Raw genomic sequence first — 17,919 nt, 5'->3', positions numbered from 1 at the left:
GGGGCGGCGGGCACCGGAAGTGCTTCTGCGACGTCTGCGGCTACTTCCGGCGGGGGCGGAGCGGCGGCCGTGACGGCGGTGGCGGAGGTTTCGGAGGCGTTAAAGGTTTCGTGTCGCCGCCGCCATGGGGAAGGCGGATTTCCTCAGCCCCAAGGCCATCGCCAACCGGATTAAGTCCAAGGGGCTGCAGAAGCTGCGGTGGTACTGCCAGATGTGCCAGAAGCAGTGCCGCGATGAGGTAAACCCGGCCCGACGGTGACCGGGCCTGCGGGCCCGGGTGGGCCTCGGTGTCTCGGGGAGGGAGAGTGATCATCTGTGAGGGGGCGCGGGGGGCTCTGACCCTTTTGTAGGGAAACCCAGTCCCCTTGAGTGGGGCCGATCTCTTGGGTGTACACAGAACGGTCAGATCCCTGCGGTTGGGGTCTTCAGTGCCCCTATAGGGGCTCCCATCCCCCTTGTAAGCGCCATTGAGGGGTACACGGGGGACTCCGATCGCCCTGTTGCGGTCTCCAGCCCTCTTGTGGGGGGTTGCAGATGTCTTATGTGACCTCATAACTTTGTAGGTTTCCCAAGTTCCCTGGTGGGGGGTTCAGGGCTGGCCCAGATTCACCTTGCAAATATCCCCAGTCTCCTTGTGAGGGCTGTGATCCCATCTGTAGAGTGTGATCTTTCTAAGGAGCATCGTGGACTCTGGTCCAGGTTACTCAGAGAGGTGTTGAATGCCCCATCCCTGGAGACATCCCAGGCCAGGCTGGACAGGGCTCTGAACATCCTGATCTGGGTGAAGATGTTCCTGCTCATTGCAGGGGTTGGACTATATGAGCTTTGAAGGTCCCTTCCAACCCAAACTGTTCTGTGATTCTATGGCCTCAGTTGCTGGGAGCATGGGGAACACCAGCTCTCTTTAGGGAGGTGTTGTAAAGGGCCGTTTTTCTAGTTTGGGGGTTCACAGTCCCTCTTGTAGGGACCACGGCCCTGTTGTGGGCAGATTTATGGGACTTGGGAGGTTGCCAGTTGCTGGGGGTGGGGTGATCCCTTTGGGATCCCCCATGGGAGAAATCCTCATGCACTTTGGAGAAAGTGTCCTGGCCCTGATTCATCTTCGGGGATGTTTCATCTCTTGCAGAGTGACTGTTTAACTGGGGGTGAGAAGGAGCACAGGGTGGCCCCAAGCCCCCTGGAGGGGTGATTCCCTTATATTTACCTTGAAGGATCAGTGGGGTTAGGAATTAGGTGGTTTCTATCCACCTTAGAGGGGAGTTGAGGCCAACCATGTTTTCTCTTGGGAACGGGGTGGGTGCAGTGACATGCCCAAGGGGATGTACATCTGGAGCACTGTGAGGTCTCTCTTCACAGAATAGTTTGAGTTTGAAGGGACCATCAGAGCTCATCCAGTCCCACCCCTGACATGAGCAGGGACATCTTCACCCGGCTCAGGTTGCTCAGAGCCCTGTCCAGCCTGGCCTGGGATGTCTTCAGGGATGGGGCATCCACTACCTCTCTGGCCAACCTGGGCCAGTGTTTCACCATCCTCAGTGTAAAAACAATTTCTTCCTCATGTCCAGCCTGAATCTCCCTCCTTTATTTTAAAACCATCACCTCTTGTTCTGTCACAACAGGGACTGCTAAAAAGTCTGTCCTCATCTTTGTTATCAGCCCCTTTTAAGCACTGAAAGGCTGCAATAAGGTCTCTCCAGAGCCTTGTCTTCTCCAGGCTGAACACCCTAACTCTCTCAGCCTGTCCTCCAAGCAGAGCTGTTCCAGCCTCGCATCATTTCTGTGGCTCCTGTGGCCCCTCTCCAGCAGGTCTATGTCTGTCCTGTACTGAGGGCTCCTTCCTTCTGTGTCTGGTGCAGTTTCTTGCCTTCTGGTGTACTTTTTCTGTGAAGCTTCCCTCTCGTCACTTGTCTGTTTACTTGGACCCAGATGCCTGTGGAATGCAGTATCCTCTTCTTCCCAATTTCCACCAGATTGTGCTCCAAAAGTACCTCTGCTTGGGTTAACTGCGCTTTTAGTTTTCCATTCCCCATGAACAGGGTCTTTAATGTGCCTCAGAGAAGTAAAGCGTCCTGTGGCTGTTTAATTGACTCATTCTTCAGCAATTTCTGCCCCCCTTTCCCTTTCACCCAAGAAACTCAAATCCTATTATCTTCCCAGAGACTGCAAGCAAAAAAACTTCAGAGTTACAACCTGATCTTTCTGTAAAGGGGGACGGGGCTTCCACAGAATGAAATTTGCTGTTGATTTAGTCATATTGTGATGAAAGAACATTACATTAGACAAAAAAAAAAGGGTGCAGTCAAACGTCCTATGTCTGTGTGCTTTTTTTGGGAGCTCTGATGACTTCAACCCTGTGTCAGAGGTGGCCAAACCATCACAGTCCATACCTTGAGCACCCAAACTGCTGGAAGGTCCTGACTCATAGCCTCTTTCACAGTTTGTCTTAAGGCTCTTGGGCTCAGGAGAGTTTGGTTTCTGTCTTGCCCGATCAGTAGGGACAATCACCCTATGCAGACCAAGAAATTTCACTTATAAAATGTTATTTGTAGTACTCTTCAGCTGTGCAAGTGTTGCAAATTGAGACAAAGTATTTTTATTTTGTAGAATGGCTTCAAATGTCACTGCATGTCTGAATCCCACCAGAGGCAATTGTTGCTGGCTTCTGAAAATCCTCAACAATTCATGGATTACTTTTCTCAGTAAGTTTGCTATATTTTCTTATCCAGGTCTTTGTTCCTCTATCCCATCTGTGCAGCCGTACCTCTGAAGCTCAACATGTCCCACTGAAGACACTTTATTCTGACACATTTTAGCATCAGCTCTTTTTCTAATGGCAGTTTGAAAACTTAGGTGATGTCACTTCTGAATGCACATGAGGGGTTTCAGGGAGCCATGATGTTTAAGGAAATTTGGCAGTTTTATCCTGTGTCTCAGTCCCGTTTTAAGTTGCTCTGTGTTACAAAACACGTCACCGTTCTGCCCCAGCTAAGTGAATGCCACACAGGCAGAGTTACAAAGGGCTAGAAAAAAAATAGAGCCATTACAGAGTGATAACAAGTCAGGGGTGTGATTAACCTCCTGCAGTTTCTCTCAGTCCTTTGTCCAGCTGACCTGTGTGACAACTGGGTTGAGTGGAGCTGTCTCCAGCATGAGGCTGAAATGAGGCTTTATACTCAAGCCTTTGAATTAGCAGCGAGATGAGTGATCAGTCCCTCCCATCACCCGCTGCCGCCCTTTGTCCTGCCCTGTGTTTGTTGTCAGCCAACCTGGGAAGATACCTGGTAATGAAATACCAGCAATTAGAGGGAAGTGTTTACATTTTGTTCTTTCCATTTTATCCCTTTGAAAGGGGATTATCCTTTTGAAGGTTTAATTTGTATGTGCAGGTACCGTATTGTGTTTCTTTGTGTGTGCCTACTGCATTTAATGCTAGTGTACAGAAAAAGGGAAATGGGTGTCTGAATTTCATTATGCTCTCTTTAAAAGAACACTCATTTTTATACTGCAGGTATTTCATTCTTAAAGACAATAGAAAATTGCTTTGTGATTATTAAAAGTTTTACTAAAATACTTTCTTTTTATCCCCTAAGGGAGTTCCGAAATGATTTCCTAGAACTCCTCAGGAGGCGATTTGGTAAATATTTTACTGCTTATTTGTTAGTTTTTAATGCCTTTTATTAGCTCAATGCAAGAAGTTTTGCTTCCTTTCTCCTAGATCCCATATTTATATTTTATAATTCTATATTTCAGGAACAAAGAGAGTTCACAATAATATTGTGTACAATGAATATATCAGTCATCGAGAACACATCCACATGAATGCCACACAGTGGGAGACACTGACTGACTTTACGAAATGGCTGGGGAGAGAAGGTAAATGTAGATGCTTAGGGTTGGGAAGTTTTTATGTTATTGGGTAATTGCATTGCTGATAAGTGATCAGTAAATGTTTATGTTAGGTCTCCCATTTCCTTTTGCTTTCTTTCTCTCCCTTCCTGCATATATATTAACAGATGTCCAAACATATTTCTGTGCAATTAGGAATTTGCTTATAAAAAATGTCAGAAACCTGGGATAAATGTGTCAGTCACGAACCTTTCCTTGTTTCGTCTGTTGGGCTGTATTTATTGGAGGTATTGCTATAAATTCCAAATCAACTTCCAGCAGTTGCCATTTAAAAAAACAAAAATTATGATAGAACATTTTTTTATGACTTCAGAATCCTTCCATATTTACGGTGACAAGAAGGGAGCGGTTGTTTTCATTCCTGGCCTAGTGAAAGGGTTAAAGCTTGAGATCTGCAGTTTTGTGTTCCGTGGGAGAAAGAGCGATTAAATGGCAGAAAGTTTACTTTGGCTCTGATTCCCTGTGTCCTACAGGATATGTTCAGGAGTCATATACAGCTTGAAAAGTCACTCTAATGAGTTAGTAACAACAGCATAGCATAGTAAAGTTTCCTTTAGCGTGATGCTATTAGTGTGTATTGTTTATATATGTTAGATTTCTGCTTTTTCCTTGTTAAAACATTGAGAAGGAAATATTTTCTTCAATAAGGGGAGTATTATCAAACAATCCACTTTATTATGTACTCTGGCGTATTTCCAAATAGAACTGGCTAGCTGAAGGGCAGAAACAGATAGTAAAGATAACTTCAAGTCAATTTTACCGGGCCAGTAAGGGGTACATTGTCTCTGGTAAAGTATCTGCATTGCTACAGTGATTGTGGACTGTGCAAATGATCTTGGTATTTTCTTTGTCCCTTGCTTGCTTTTGTGAGTATTAATCTTTATCTTGCATTGACTTTTTAGGTCTTTGCAAGGTTGATGAGACTCCGAAAGGCTGGTACATTCAATATATTGATAGGGACCCGGAGACTATTCGCAGGCAGCAAGAACAAGAGAGGAAGAAGAAACAGGACCTTGATGATGAAGAAAAAACTGCTAAATTCATTGAACAACAAGTTAGAAGAGGCTTGGAGGGGAAAGAACTGGTGAGGAAAATTACACTGTATGACAGCCCTCACCTCAAAATTCCTGTTAGTTAAGTTAATGGTGAATTTGACGCTGGTGAGATCTTTGCACTGGTATTTTCTTTGCAGGCAGTTAAAAGGTGATGGGTAAGCTTCATGCTTTAGGTTACAGGCTCATCACCAGTTCAAACTGGGGAACAGTGGGCATATTTGGCTGCATTGCTGTTCCCTTCTAAGCCACAAGGAGCAGTCTTCTCCCAGATACTTCTGATAGCAGCCTCGACTAACTTGTTTCTGTCGAAATTGCAATTTGTTACACTTCTTTGAGTAACCAGCTGGTGGTTTCTACAGCTGATAAACATTCAGGTCCTCTATGGATTCACAGGTTTTAAAAAAATAAATAAATAAAGGAAAACAGAGGTTTCAGCTCCTTTTAGATTTGATGTGATTTTTGAAATCTGCTAAAATTGCATCTTGTGGCTGTAGTGTCCAATCCTCGCCATTTCAGACTTTGATTTAGTCTGTCTTCTTCCATGCTTGGATCACCTTCACTTATGTTCTGAATTTTCTGCTGTACAGCTATCTTAGATTACAACCTGTTCCAGAGGAAAACTTAGGTTTACTTGGTATCTGGCTCACTTTAGTACTAAAGGAGTAATAATTACTGCTCTTCAAGTGATTAGTGATTTAAAAATCACCCTTGAATTTAGGAAGGGAGAGTAAACAATACAATAACCAGCATGACATGTTGTCTTTTGTGGTATTTCACAATTTTTAGGGCTGCAAATAACAAGTACAGTGGGGAGGCTGATAAATAACCTGGAGGTGGGGCAGGGCTGACATAGTAAAATCGACATAGTGAAAGTTTTATTTTGGTAGTGCTGGTGTGGTATTTGGGGTCTGTTTATTTGGCATAATTCCACAACTTCCACACACGTTGTTGCCTGGAACTGGAACCTCCCTTTTGATCCTGACTATTGATAGGTACGTTTAAATGCCGTTGTTAACAGTTATCTTTTTCTTAATTTAAAACTAATTGAAGTTTAAATGGTGTGAGCCTTTGGTGCTAAAAATTTGTAAGGATTCCAGAATTTCCTGCTTTGAGTCTTCAGTCTGTCCAGAAATCTGTCTAATCGTGCTGGTTCAAGTAGAGAAAACTGCTACGGTAAGGCTACTTTCATGCTGGAATCAAGCAAGTTTAGACAGCATCTCTGTAGAGAGTGTTAATTAGAGAATTTTGCACAGAAGCCTGTAATGAGATCATGTTTATTCAATATATAATCTTCTATGAATCAAGCCAGGTTGAATATTACAGTCACTTGTAATAATCTCACAGTAGTCTGTAAAACTGAGCTAATCAATGATCACCAAAAAATATCTTGGCTCAGGTGTCTGTTTGACTCTTGCAATGTGTTTTGTGTCTTTTTTGGCAGGAAAAGCCAGTCTATACCGAACTGAGCAGAGAAAATGAAGAAGAGAAAGGTAACCAGATTTTGATATATGTAATTTTCTAGAACATACATAAGCTGATTTTGTGATTAAAATGAGATGAGCGCTGAGGCCTGCTCAGTGCTTCGTACAGTGCTTTGAGAGCCGTTATAAAGAGCACTGGAATATGGAAATACAGAGTGTTCTTTCTTATAACGTTTAAAGTAATTTATTTTAAAAGATGAACCAAAACATACATTAGTAAATATTTTCAAATTTATTATCTTTTCCATTTGCAGATTTTAAAAAATGTAACATCCTTCAATGCAGTTATGTTTAAAGATAGAAATAGAGTAATGTCTTTTTATTTTTTAGTTACATTTAATTTAAACAAAGGAGCAAGTACTTCAATAGCAGCATCTTCTAAAACAAGGTGAGAAAAGAATTGAAGGGCAACCTTTACTGTTGCAAAGCACTTATAGGAGAATGATATTTATATGGGCAGGGAGATGTATCTTGTCCTAAAATATTTGGAGTGTAATATCTCATCCTGTCATGTTGTTCAGGAGGGGATACATGGTGACTTCATGGTTCCATTTATATTTGAAATGGGTAAATGGGTTTATCTTAAATGTGTGTGATGAGGAGCCTTCTTGAATTCACAATGGTTCATGGCAGAAGCCCATGAAGTTCTAGGCATTTACAGGTTCCTCTAAGGAGATACTGATGTGAGAGAGTGGAAAAGGGATCCAGTCAGAGCATTTGAAGTGAATTCCATCTTGTCCCAGATGCCTCCTACAAATGGGTATTCATGACTTGTTAATTTTGGTTCCTAAAAGGTTTGATTGCCTTCTCTAATTGGAGGTAATATTTTCTCTGATCATGATTTAAGAAGCTTGAATCTACCTGATGTAAATCTTTCTGAAGCTCATGAATGTAATTGTCGTCATATAACCGTGAGCGACGCAGGACAAAAGCGATCAACAATGCAAACAATTCTGACTTACAGCAGTCTGTGAAACTGTTTGAGCAGTACATCTTTTCATGTGAGGCAGTATTGTAATTAAATATATTTTGGGTAAAACGAAAGCTTTCCTCTCATCACAAGCTCAGCTCTTAGATAAGGTATCTGATGGGAGATATGCCAGTCAGAAAATGAGACAATTAAGTAGTTCTTTGCAATAATAGGTACGGGTTTCAGACTTTGAGGAAAACTTGTAAATTATCCCTAAGCATTGAGTTGTGCTTAGGATGAGTCCGAAACTTTAATTCAGACACTCACTTGAATAGTGTCAGTGAGGAATACTTAAGGTGCTTGCTAAAATTTGGCTGAATGTGAAATCATATATCAAGTAGTCTGATTTTTTTCTAGCATATGAGAAATACTTGTCTGCAAACTTTATAAAGCTAGTGCAGAAGCAAAATTAGGATACCCACTTCATGGTGAAGTGACTGGATGATGGTTTATATGTCACTGGTGTAGGTGTCATAGATACAGGAATCACTTCTGAGTTGTATATAGACACTGCTTCCCTGTGATAGCGTCAAGGTGTGTTCTGCAGCTTCTGGCTGTTACTGAGGATCAGTTGAGTTCAACCTGGTGCCCAGGGCAGTGTGCAGCAGAACTTCTGGCTTCCCACCTTCCATGCTCACAGCACAAGAAACCTGGCACTTGTATTTCATGAGTGAGGCTTCAGAAATAGGACCAGGAGATCCTAGATAGTGGATGGAAGAGTTTAGAGGGTGTGGGGATATTGGTAGTTGGGTACAGAGATGGAGTGGGAGGGGAGCTGTGCCTTCCCTTGAACATCTATGTGGCTGACATGGAGTGAGGACTCATCGCTGCGGGCACAGCTGCTGGTGCTTTGCTCTTTCCTTGTCCCAGGGTCCTTAATGTATATGTTATGTTAAATAAGATTTGTTTTAGTGCTGACCCCCAGGAATCCCCTAAGGGATTCCTTGAGCAAACTGGGAGCCCTGGGCTTACTTTTTTCCTTCAAGCACTTACATCCTCAAATCCCTGCTTAACTCACTCAGTAGACAACTAAGATTATAATTACATATAATGAAGGAATGAGCAGAAGCTCCTTTCAAGCTGCTTTCCTGAGAGACCGTTTTGTGGCTTTTTGGTACATAAAAGAGGCCTAACAAAAAATGGGAACAGACTTTTCAGCAGGACCTAGGAAAAGGGGTGATGTTTTTAAACAAAAGGAGGGGAGATTCAGGCTGGACATGAGGAGGAAATTTTTGCCCCTGAGGGTGATAGAACACTGGTCCAGATTGCCCGGAGAGGTGGTAGATGCCTCATCCCTGGAGACATCCCAGGCCAGGCTGGATGGGGCTCTGAGCAACCTGATCTGGGTGAAGATGTCCCTGCTCATGGCAGGGAGTGGACTGGATGGGTTTTGAAGGTCCCTGTCAACCCAAACTATTCTATATGATTCTCAAGGGCACTGACTCCTGTGTGCAGTCTTGCAAGTGCACCAGTCCTGTCCACACAGTGATCAGCCTCAGTTGTGCACAGGGTGGGTCTCCCCAGCCCTATAATCCCATGAGAAGACCCTTCAAAACGTGTTTGCTCTGATCATTAGGACCCTGTCTATAATTTCTCAGGTAAACATAGTCATGGCTGGTTTATACCAGTTGCTGTCACGTTGGTATCGACATCCAATATAAATAGTTCTTTTTGTCTCCATTCCCCTGATCCACTGAATGTCCCTTTCTTGTCCTTGCTTCAGTTTCAGCTAACCTGGAACTGATCAAATCTGTGCATACTGCAAATGCAATGTCATTGTGGCTTATACAAGACACTAATACTTGTCTGTCTTGATGCTTCTTAGGATTGTATTTGACTCTGTCATGACTGGTCCACACTGGTAGCTGTCATCTGTGATCATAGCCAGACCCCTTTCTGCTTTTATTGTTCTTAAGCAGCTCACTGTAGATAGAAGGTAATCAGAATAAACTTTTCTAAAGTATGTGAGCTTGCATAATGTGCTGTTGAATTTTGTGGTTTTTTAAGATGAACAAGTCCCTTCTGGTGTCCAGTTCTTTCTTGTGTCTTCTGCAGTGATGACACACACTAACAGTGTTGGTGGCCTCTCTTTCCTTATCCCAGGGTCCTTAATGTATATGTTAAATAAGATTTGTTTTAGTGCTGACACCCAGGAATCCCTTAGTAACCTCACAGCTAGAGTTTTCCTTCTTAAATATAGGTACTGCACTTGGTTTAATTGTATGTTAACCTTTACAAGGTGTTAAGTACTTGCTATTTGATTTGTGATTTAATGTGCTATTTCTTCTAGAACTCTGCCATGGAGATTATCCAGGCTTCCTCTGAAATACAATTTTTCTCTCAGTTTTGCTTCTACTACCATTTCAGCATCTTCATTCCGATATGTATCTTCCCTTTGCCAGTCTATCCAACATTGCCACCACAGGCAGAACATGCGATTTGTTATAAGGCTGTGTTAATATTGCCTTACTGTCCACCTCACAGCAGCTGTCTTCATCTTTCTGGATGAGACAATATGTAATTGAGTTTTTATTTTACTGCACTCAAAAGTTATTTATAAAAATTGCTTAACTCAAGCTGGGTTTTGGCAGTTCTCACTTTACCTACATGTTTCCTGATATGTAACTTTTTGTGCTGATTGCTCTTTTCTTTCAAAACTCGTAGACTGTTTCCCTATTTTAAATATGATTGTGAAGACGGTGTTTATTTGCTGAGTGTGCAGCTCTTTTCTACAAATTAGGAAAAGATTATTCATGGAAAGCATTGTCAGGCATTGAACAGGCTGCCCAGACAGTGGTGGAGTCACCACCCCTGGAGGTGTTTAAAAGGTGCATAGACAAGGTTCTTGGGGACATGGTTTAGTGCTAGAGTTAGGTTATGGTTGGACTCGATGATCCTGAGGGTCTCTTCCAACCAAAATGATTCTATGATTCCCATGTGTTTTCTCCCATTGCTGGATAGGTTAAGTATCTCTTTCTGGAAGGAGTTCTAGATGTCTGCCAGGTCTATCCAGATGGCTTCTCTAAAGCCACAGATTTGTCCTATGAAATTTGAAAACCCTGTTTGCAGACCTGCTTTTGTCTTCTCCACTGACCTCAAGTCCCCAATCAACTCTTTGCTTTTTGTACTGGTGAAATGATCATTAAGTTGCTTTCCTTCTGCTGGACCGCTGGCAGCAGACATCAGTGAGCATGGATGGAGTTTACGCCTCAAGGAGATCAGTTCTAGCTGCCAAATGCAGTCCTAGAGAAGAAGGCATGCAGGGTCTGGAAGGTGACTTGCACAATTCAGATGTAATAGATCAGCAGGCCTTTTTGCACAGCCAGTTCTTCAAATGCATCTTGGTAGAGGAAACAATGTAAGGTCTGCTGTGAAAACACCGTCTTACTCTTCCAGCAGTGTCCTTGGAGCAAATGCACTGAAGATGGTGGAAGGGGCAGTTAAAAGAAAAGAATCAGCTCATAGCTCTGGTCAGTCCAAAGAGAAAAAGAAGAAGTCTGCACTGGATGAGATTATGGAGGTAAAAATCATGTAGGATCTGTGTCTTTGTAACCCTGTGCACTTTACCAGGGCATCCTTTGAAGTGATCTCAGACCTTCAGTTCATGTGGAATTCAGACTTTCGTATCTTAGCAAGCAAAATTTTCTCACATCCCCATTAAAACTGGTTTCTACTGCTCATCTGTCCCTATTCCACAGACAACTCAGATATTGGAAGTAAAGGAATACAGATTTTGGAAGAGAAGAAAATATCTAGAAACAAAACAAATCTTGACACAAAACAAATATAAATCTCCATCATTTTATTATGGATGCCTGGATCTCATCAGATTGATTTTTATGCAGCAAGCACATACTGACTTACCCATATTTAGGTTTTTGGTTGTATTTTTATTCCCATTTTGATGTGAGCCTAGAGAATTGGTTCAGCTTTTCAAAGGCATGGGAAAGTTGTGGTGAATGGAGGAAGTAAATGGTGATTGTTTTTTGTTCTTCTGTAGCTTGAAGAGGAGAAGAAAAGAACATCTCGAAGAGACTACTGGTTGCAGCCTGTAAGTGTCTTAGGAATTATTATTATTATACCAAATACAAGCGATTCTTCATCTCTAAAGCCACTGTTGATTTGTGTGATGATCCAAGAGCAGGTTCCAAACTGAATTCGCTCTTATTTTGCGAGCTGCCAAATGTGAAATATTACAGTATCTGGGAGGAATTACTGCAGGATCTGCAGTCTGAAGTGTCATATGCCTGACCTCAGATGGGGTGGAATTCTCTAATTAAAGAGCTGTTACTGTGAGTCTTTACAAATCATGTTTAAATCATGATTTTACTGGCACGTAGAAGTCAACATCAGCCTTTGATCTGAGAGACGTCATCTCAGCTTCTGTTTTTTGACTGGACTTCTAGATCAAGAAGTCTGGCCCTTGACCCATTGAGGATTTTCACATTATATCCTCAATTCAGCTGTAACAGTAGTTGTAAAACAAACAAACAAAAGTATTACTTTGAGACAGTAATTTAAGGATAAAGACAAGTTCCTGAATGCTTAGTCTTTACTATTGTCTGTGCCAGGAGTCAGAGCAACCTGAATGTGCAATTAGTTTAGATTGTGTAGTTGTATATTTTTGCATCTTATTATTTGTCTCCATTCAAATATTCCAGGATATCATTGTAAAAATTATAACGAAGAAGCTTGGAGAGAAGTATCACAAGAAGAAGGCAGTTGTTAAGGTAAAGTATGCAAATGTGGCATTGGTTAGGCTCTTCTGAGATCAGATAACTTCTCAAGTTTTGTTTTCACTGTGCAAGTTGTTCAGCTTTAAGTCAACACTGACAGGAGCTGAAACGTCGTCTTCATTTTCCTGGGACTTATTCTGGGCAAGGAGAGAATCTCTGAATTGGTTTAATGTCACTTACTCAGTGATTCTTTCTTAACCACTGTTTTCGTCCTGCATAGTTTGTCCCTATTAAAATGTGTGCCTTGGAGAATAGTCTCTCTTTGATACGACCAAGTGCAGTGCAATTGAGTTTTAGTCTCAGACTAGTCATTTTTGCCCATATATTTAAACTGGAGGCTGCCTTTGAACAAGATCCCGTTTCTACACAAAATCTGCAGGCTCTCAGCCTCGCTCTGTTGTTTGAAAGTACTTTTAGCCACTGCCAGTGAAGTTTTGTTGTGCTGGGCAGACCAGGGCTCAACAGTCACTGGCAAAGGTGTCAGAAATGACGCCCAGGTGCATTTTGAATCATTGACAAGAGTATACAAAGCTCAAAATCACCGCTTTTTTGGTAGAGATCCGGAAGGGTTTATGAGCCTGATGTCTGTCTTGTGTTGAGCTCTGAATGCCAGAGGTGGAACATGGCTTATTCCAGGTGCAAAGATGATCAGTGACATTTTCCTTAATCAAGAGGTAGTAGTATCCCAGTATTTACTGTGTGGCTTCCAGCCATCTTTGCCTCCCATGGGGGAAAGAAACCTCTAATTTACTCTCCATCTTTGAGAGAATAGCCAAGGTAGCTGACCTGAAGCTTGACAAAACCTTCAGAGAAGGCTCACAAAATTAATGGTCAATTAAACCCATCACTGGTGTTTAAGAGGAGCCCTTTTAATCAAGCCTTAACTTCAGCGTGGGGCTGGTCAGCAGTTGGTGAAAGCTGGATGCCTTTAGGACAGCTCAGGGGTCCCTTTCTGCTTGTGAAAATGTGGAAGTGCAGACTCGTGGTCCTGAGTTTGTTAATTTTTAAATGTAAAATTAGATTTTTTTTTTTCAATATATTTTGTTTTTCTGATTGGCCTTTGCTTTTCACAACAGGAAGTGATTGACAAATACACAGCAGTTGTGAAGATGATTGATTCTGGAGACAAACTGAAGCTGGATCAGACACATCTGGAAACTGTCATACCCGCACCAGGTATAGCTATTTTGTTCATTTTTCAGCATAGCTGTCACTGCAAAACTTTTATTTCAGTTCTTTTAAACTATAATTCATGTACTTGAAAGTACCATAACAAGAGCTGTCTTGTTCTTGGGACAGTGTTTTGCAAGCTGGTTTGATCATATACCAAATATCCCCTGGTTACTTTCTAGGCAATTATTACATTGCTTCTGCTTTGAATCCTCACAGTCCTTTCTCATAAGAGTTAGATTATTTTCTGAGAAGACAGAAGTGCTTTAGGAATCAGCGCATTTGACGAGATGAAAGCATCTCTCTTCAGCTGCCAGGAAGCATCTCTGGGAGCCCTGCAGAGCCTTTGGTCATATTTATCCTGTATTTTCCCTTCCAAAGTCATGCCTCAAATAGCTGTGGGCACTTGGCAAAGCTTTCCTCACCTCCTGTTTGGTTCGTGGGCATTTCTTTGACTGGCACACACTGATGTTTGTGTGTAGCATCTGACCAGTATTTCAGGGAACAGTCAGGGTAGCAGTAAGCAGAACACAGTGCATGTAGGATTTTGGGATTTGCACATTATTCAGCAGACCTGCTGCATTCTGTGTTTCTGCAGCTGCTGAGGAGCTGGGTGGTGGTATCGGTGAGTGCTCTGTAGTGTAAGGATGCTTGTATGTGAGCTCTGTCACTAGGAGTGATGTCCTGAGGGGACAGCCTGTGTGAGACGGGAAAAAGGAGGTGCACTGAGCCATTAGTGTAGGGAATGGGATGTGGAAGAAATGGATTTGGCTTCTTGATGTAGTTTCAGTTGTTTCAGCCCACAGTATATGTAGCCGGGAGCAGTAAATGCAGCTGCGCTTTGGAAACGGGCAGATTGTAATGTGTCTGCTTCTGGGCTCTCCAGTTTAAGAAGGACAAGGAATTACTGGAGAGAGTCCAGCTGAGGGCTGCAAAGATGATGGAGGGTCTGGAGCATCTTTCTGATGAGGAGAGACTGAGAGAGCTGGGTCTGTTCAGCTGGAGAAGAGAAGCTGAGAGAGCATCTCATCAATGTTCATAAATATCTCCAGGGTGGGTGTCAGAGGATGGACCAGACTCTTTTCAGTGGAGCCCAGTGACAGGATGAGGGGCAACGGGTACAGACCAAAGCACAGGAGGTTCCGTCTGAATATGAGGAGAAGCTTCTTTCCTTTGAGGTGCCAGAGCCCTGGCCCAGGCTGCCCAGAGAGGCTGTGGAGTCTCCTTCTCTGGAGACATTCAAACCTGCCTGGACACCTTCCTGTGTGATCTGCTCTGGTGAAGCTGCTTTAGCAGGTGGGTTGGACTGGATGATCTCCAGAGGTCCCTTCCAACCCCAACCAGTCCGTGATTCTGTGAGGCAAAGCTGGGAGCTGCTTGTTGGATCTGCTGGGAGAAACCTTCTCTTTCCCAGCAGTCAGTGGAATTGAACACAACTCCATCAAAAGAAGCTGGGAGCTCCGCTGTGTAACTTTTTTCCTATTTCTCATTTCAGGCAAGAAAGTGATGGTATTAAATGGTGGTTACCGGGGAAATGAAGGCATCTTGGAATCTATCAATGAAAAGAAGTTTTCAGTGACAATAATCATCGACTCTGTAAGTATGGAACACTGCAAAATTTTGTTTGCGTAGAGCACTTTTCGTGTGTACATTGGAGAGCTTGCACAAGACAGATGCTGTCATTAATCCTGTCTTACAGGATGGCTTTATTTACAGCGTGCAAAACGCTGTGGTCACCTCCCGCCTATTCCCAACCAGTAGGAAAACAGCCACATATTCCCCACTACAGACTGATGTTCTGCTATTTGCTTTTAAAAAGATGCCAGGATGTTGGTTTTGTCAATTTTTGAACTTGAAAGAGACTTGCAAAACATTTTGTATGTTTATTTTGTATGTGACTGTTGTTGTACTATTTTGTGGGAAGGTGAAAAATGTGAAATATGCAAGAAGGTGAATTTTCTCCTGCCTTTTCCAGGCTGAACGTGGGGCTTTATGTGCTTACTTGTTGTCTTGTTCATGGTTAACAATTATGGTTGTTTTTTTGGTTTTGTGTTGAGTTTTTGGTTGGTTGGTTTGTTTTTATTGTTTTGGGGGGGGTTTGTTTGGTTTTGATGTTTTGTTTTTTCATGGGGTGTTTTGCTGTTTTTCATTTGTTTTACGTATCACCTTTTTCTGAGCTAAAATTAGACCATGTTATCACGTCTGTGTGGCTACTTCTTCGTTCTCCTCTGCAAAACCAATCTTTAAACTCATTGATGCAGGAGTAAGGATATTGGCTCAAAGTCAAATTTCTTAAACATGGCTTTCAGGAGAGAGACCCTGTTAGGATCCCATTTGAGGAAGGGCTGCAGAAACGCAGCCCATATTAGATTTTGGAGAATTTGCTTGAGAATAGACTGTGCGGTTGTCCTGATCACAGAAGGAGCTTTAGTTGGAGCTGAGGATTACGATAACATTGGCCTTGGAAAGCCAGGGTAGTGTTTCATAGAATCATAGAATGATTTGTGTTGGAAGGAACCTTCAAAGCTCATCCAGTGCCACCCCTGCCATGAGCAGGGACATCTTCACCAGCTCAGGTTGCTCAGAGCCACGTCCAGTCTGGCCTGGAATGTCTCCAGGGATGTCTGGCCTGGGATGTCTCCAGGTGGATGTTCATCCACCACCTCTCTGGCCAACCTGGGACAGTGTTTTACCACCCTCAGTGTCAAAAATTTCTTCCTTCTGTTTTTTTCTAGTTCTCCTGCTTGTAGGTGTTAAGATTTCCCTTTCCTGCATGACCTCTGAGTCTATACATTAAAAAAGAGTGAAACTACTACTGGAAACCACTGAAGTCTGTGAGAATTTTCTTATTGTTTGTAGGGTGACGAGGATTTTTATAGATAAGAAGTTTGTGTTCAAAATTAAATCTTTTACTACTTAAAAGTTCATGGTGAATTGATTCAAAACAGCTGCTGTTTGCCCCAAAATCACAAGGACTTTAACTATCATAAATAAAAGTGAAAAAGATTTCTGGCACAGTGTTGAGACCTTGTCACATTGTCTGGTCAGGCTGAAAACAAAGAAACAGCAAACATTGTGTTATGAGTGAATCCCAGACCTGCAGTTTTTTGGATGCATTCTGCTATGCACCCCCTGTCCAGCGTCCGGTGTGCAGTTATACGTAGTTTTTGGGCAGAACACTTAAACAAAAAAGTGGTCATTGTGTTTTTACTGGGTGCAGCACTGAGTAAAAACGCGAATGCCTGTGATTCCCAGTGCTGTTCATTTTGATTGTGCTTCCTGAAAAATGTCTAAACATGATGAGGTTTCATACAGTGCCCTTAGCCATCTTATTTTAAACTCCCTATTGGGAATTCAATAACCAAACAAGTTTATATTTTGATGTTAATTCTTCTACTATGTCATTCTCCAGGGACCTTTAAAAGGACGCCGAGTTGAAGATATCCAGTATGAAGACATTTCCAAACTCGCCTGAGGCGCTAATTGTGGATCAGAAAAGATTTTGATTCCCAAAAAATCTTTCTGCCATCTTGCAGGCAGACACAAGACTCTACTGTGTCAGGGTTTTAATTGTGTGTGCATATGTATTTATAATGTATATAGCAATTAGCCACAAGCAAACTGGATTTATTTAAAGATCACTATGGATTTATTACATAAAATGTTTGTGGAGATCTTATCAGGGGAAATATTTCACCTGATTCTATATCGAAGTTGTGTTATATTTGTTTCATTTTCCTTTTGTAAAACATAGTGGCCAGCTGCAAGCTGCAAGATTTTATTTACTGAAATATATTAGCAGTTCCATAAGAGAATTACCTACAAGTAGCTGCTTGAGGGAGGTGGTGTGTGTCAAAGCCAGGGGAGTTTATACACCACATTTCTCAAGTTTGCAGCCGAAAGTGAATTCTGGCTGCAGGAACAAGGGAAGGGATCAGGAGAGTAGCAGGAAGGTAACAGTGCTGCAAGGGATTGTTCCCCTCGGTCGTGTCAGAATGATCTGGTTTGTTATTTGCTGTCATCTATTTTTGCTTAGCACATCAGTGATAGTAGAACGCAAGGCATCGCTCCTCCGTTATCTTGTTTGTCAGGGTTCCTAATAATAGGAATATGCAGTTTATCTTCAGTGGGAGCTCAAGATGGATGTTACTTGAGGGGTTTCTCGGATGCCAGCAGAAGTGTGTGCAGATACAAATTGGTGATTTCTCTTCTGATTTTCCAGAGTATTTTCTTTTGTTCATGCTTCCATTGTCACTCTGCTACATGAGTAACATGAGTCATGCTAAATGATGTAACATTACCGTTTTATTTTTTTAAAAACAAGTCACATTTTGTACAATGTTTAATTTCTAAGGCAGTTCAGGAATAAACATAAACCCTTCTCAGGTTGCTGTATTTCTTATCAGCCTTTTAAGTGGGTGAGGTGTCTGTTGATTTGCATCTACCACAGAGCACAGCAGAGCGCCCATCTGATGTGCTGCTGTACAAGAGAGGTGCAAATTGTCCCAGGCAAAGTGCAAACCATCACCTGATGCTCTGGTCTGCCCCTGGCTTGGTGTGTGTCTCTGGAACCTGATGGAGACAAAACAAACAGCCCCATC

General features: G+C 42.4%; 1 protein-coding gene across 2 annotated transcripts; it reads left to right on the top strand.

The window, feature by feature from the left end:
* Nucleotides 1-56: 56 nt before the first annotated feature.
* Nucleotides 57-17,703, top strand: KIN (Kin17 DNA and RNA binding protein). 2 transcript variants are annotated; one of them, XM_080363874.1, is made up of 13 exons: nucleotides 57-238; nucleotides 2,605-2,699; nucleotides 3,591-3,634; nucleotides 3,751-3,873; nucleotides 4,809-4,990; nucleotides 6,403-6,451; nucleotides 6,773-6,830; nucleotides 10,812-10,932; nucleotides 11,413-11,463; nucleotides 12,074-12,142; nucleotides 13,225-13,324; nucleotides 14,814-14,914; nucleotides 16,731-17,703. In XM_080363874.1, the coding sequence occupies exons 1-13, from the start codon at nucleotides 125-127 to the stop codon at nucleotides 16,791-16,793; spliced, it is 1,170 nt and encodes a 389-aa protein (XP_080220000.1). In that variant the 5' UTR covers nucleotides 57-124; the 3' UTR covers nucleotides 16,794-17,703. The 2 variants fall into 2 exon arrangements, with proteins under 2 accessions (XP_080220000.1, XP_080219999.1); XM_080363873.1 differs by having other exon boundaries at nucleotides 10,809-10,932.
* The last annotated feature ends 216 nt before the right edge of the window (nucleotides 17,704-17,919 follow it).

The sequence above is a fragment of the Nesoenas mayeri genome, assembly GCF_963082525.1.
Source record: "Nesoenas mayeri genome assembly, chromosome: 1".
NCBI lineage: Eukaryota > Metazoa > Chordata > Aves > Columbiformes > Columbidae > Nesoenas > Nesoenas mayeri.
The sequence above is the reverse complement of the archived record's forward strand: the minus strand, read 5'-3'. Positions and strand labels throughout refer to the sequence as shown.

Coding starts and splice junctions, on each gene's coding strand:
- KIN (XM_080363873.1), top strand. CDS start 125: ATGGGGAAGGCGGATTTCCTCAGCCCCAAGGCCATCGCCAACCGGATT. Junction 12,143..13,224: donor AGAAGAAGGCAGTTGTTAAG/GTAAAGTATGCA, acceptor TTTTCACAACAG/GAAGTGATTGACAAATACAC. Junction 14,915..16,730: donor TGACAATAATCATCGACTCT/GTAAGTATGGAA, acceptor GTCATTCTCCAG/GGACCTTTAAAAGGACGCCG.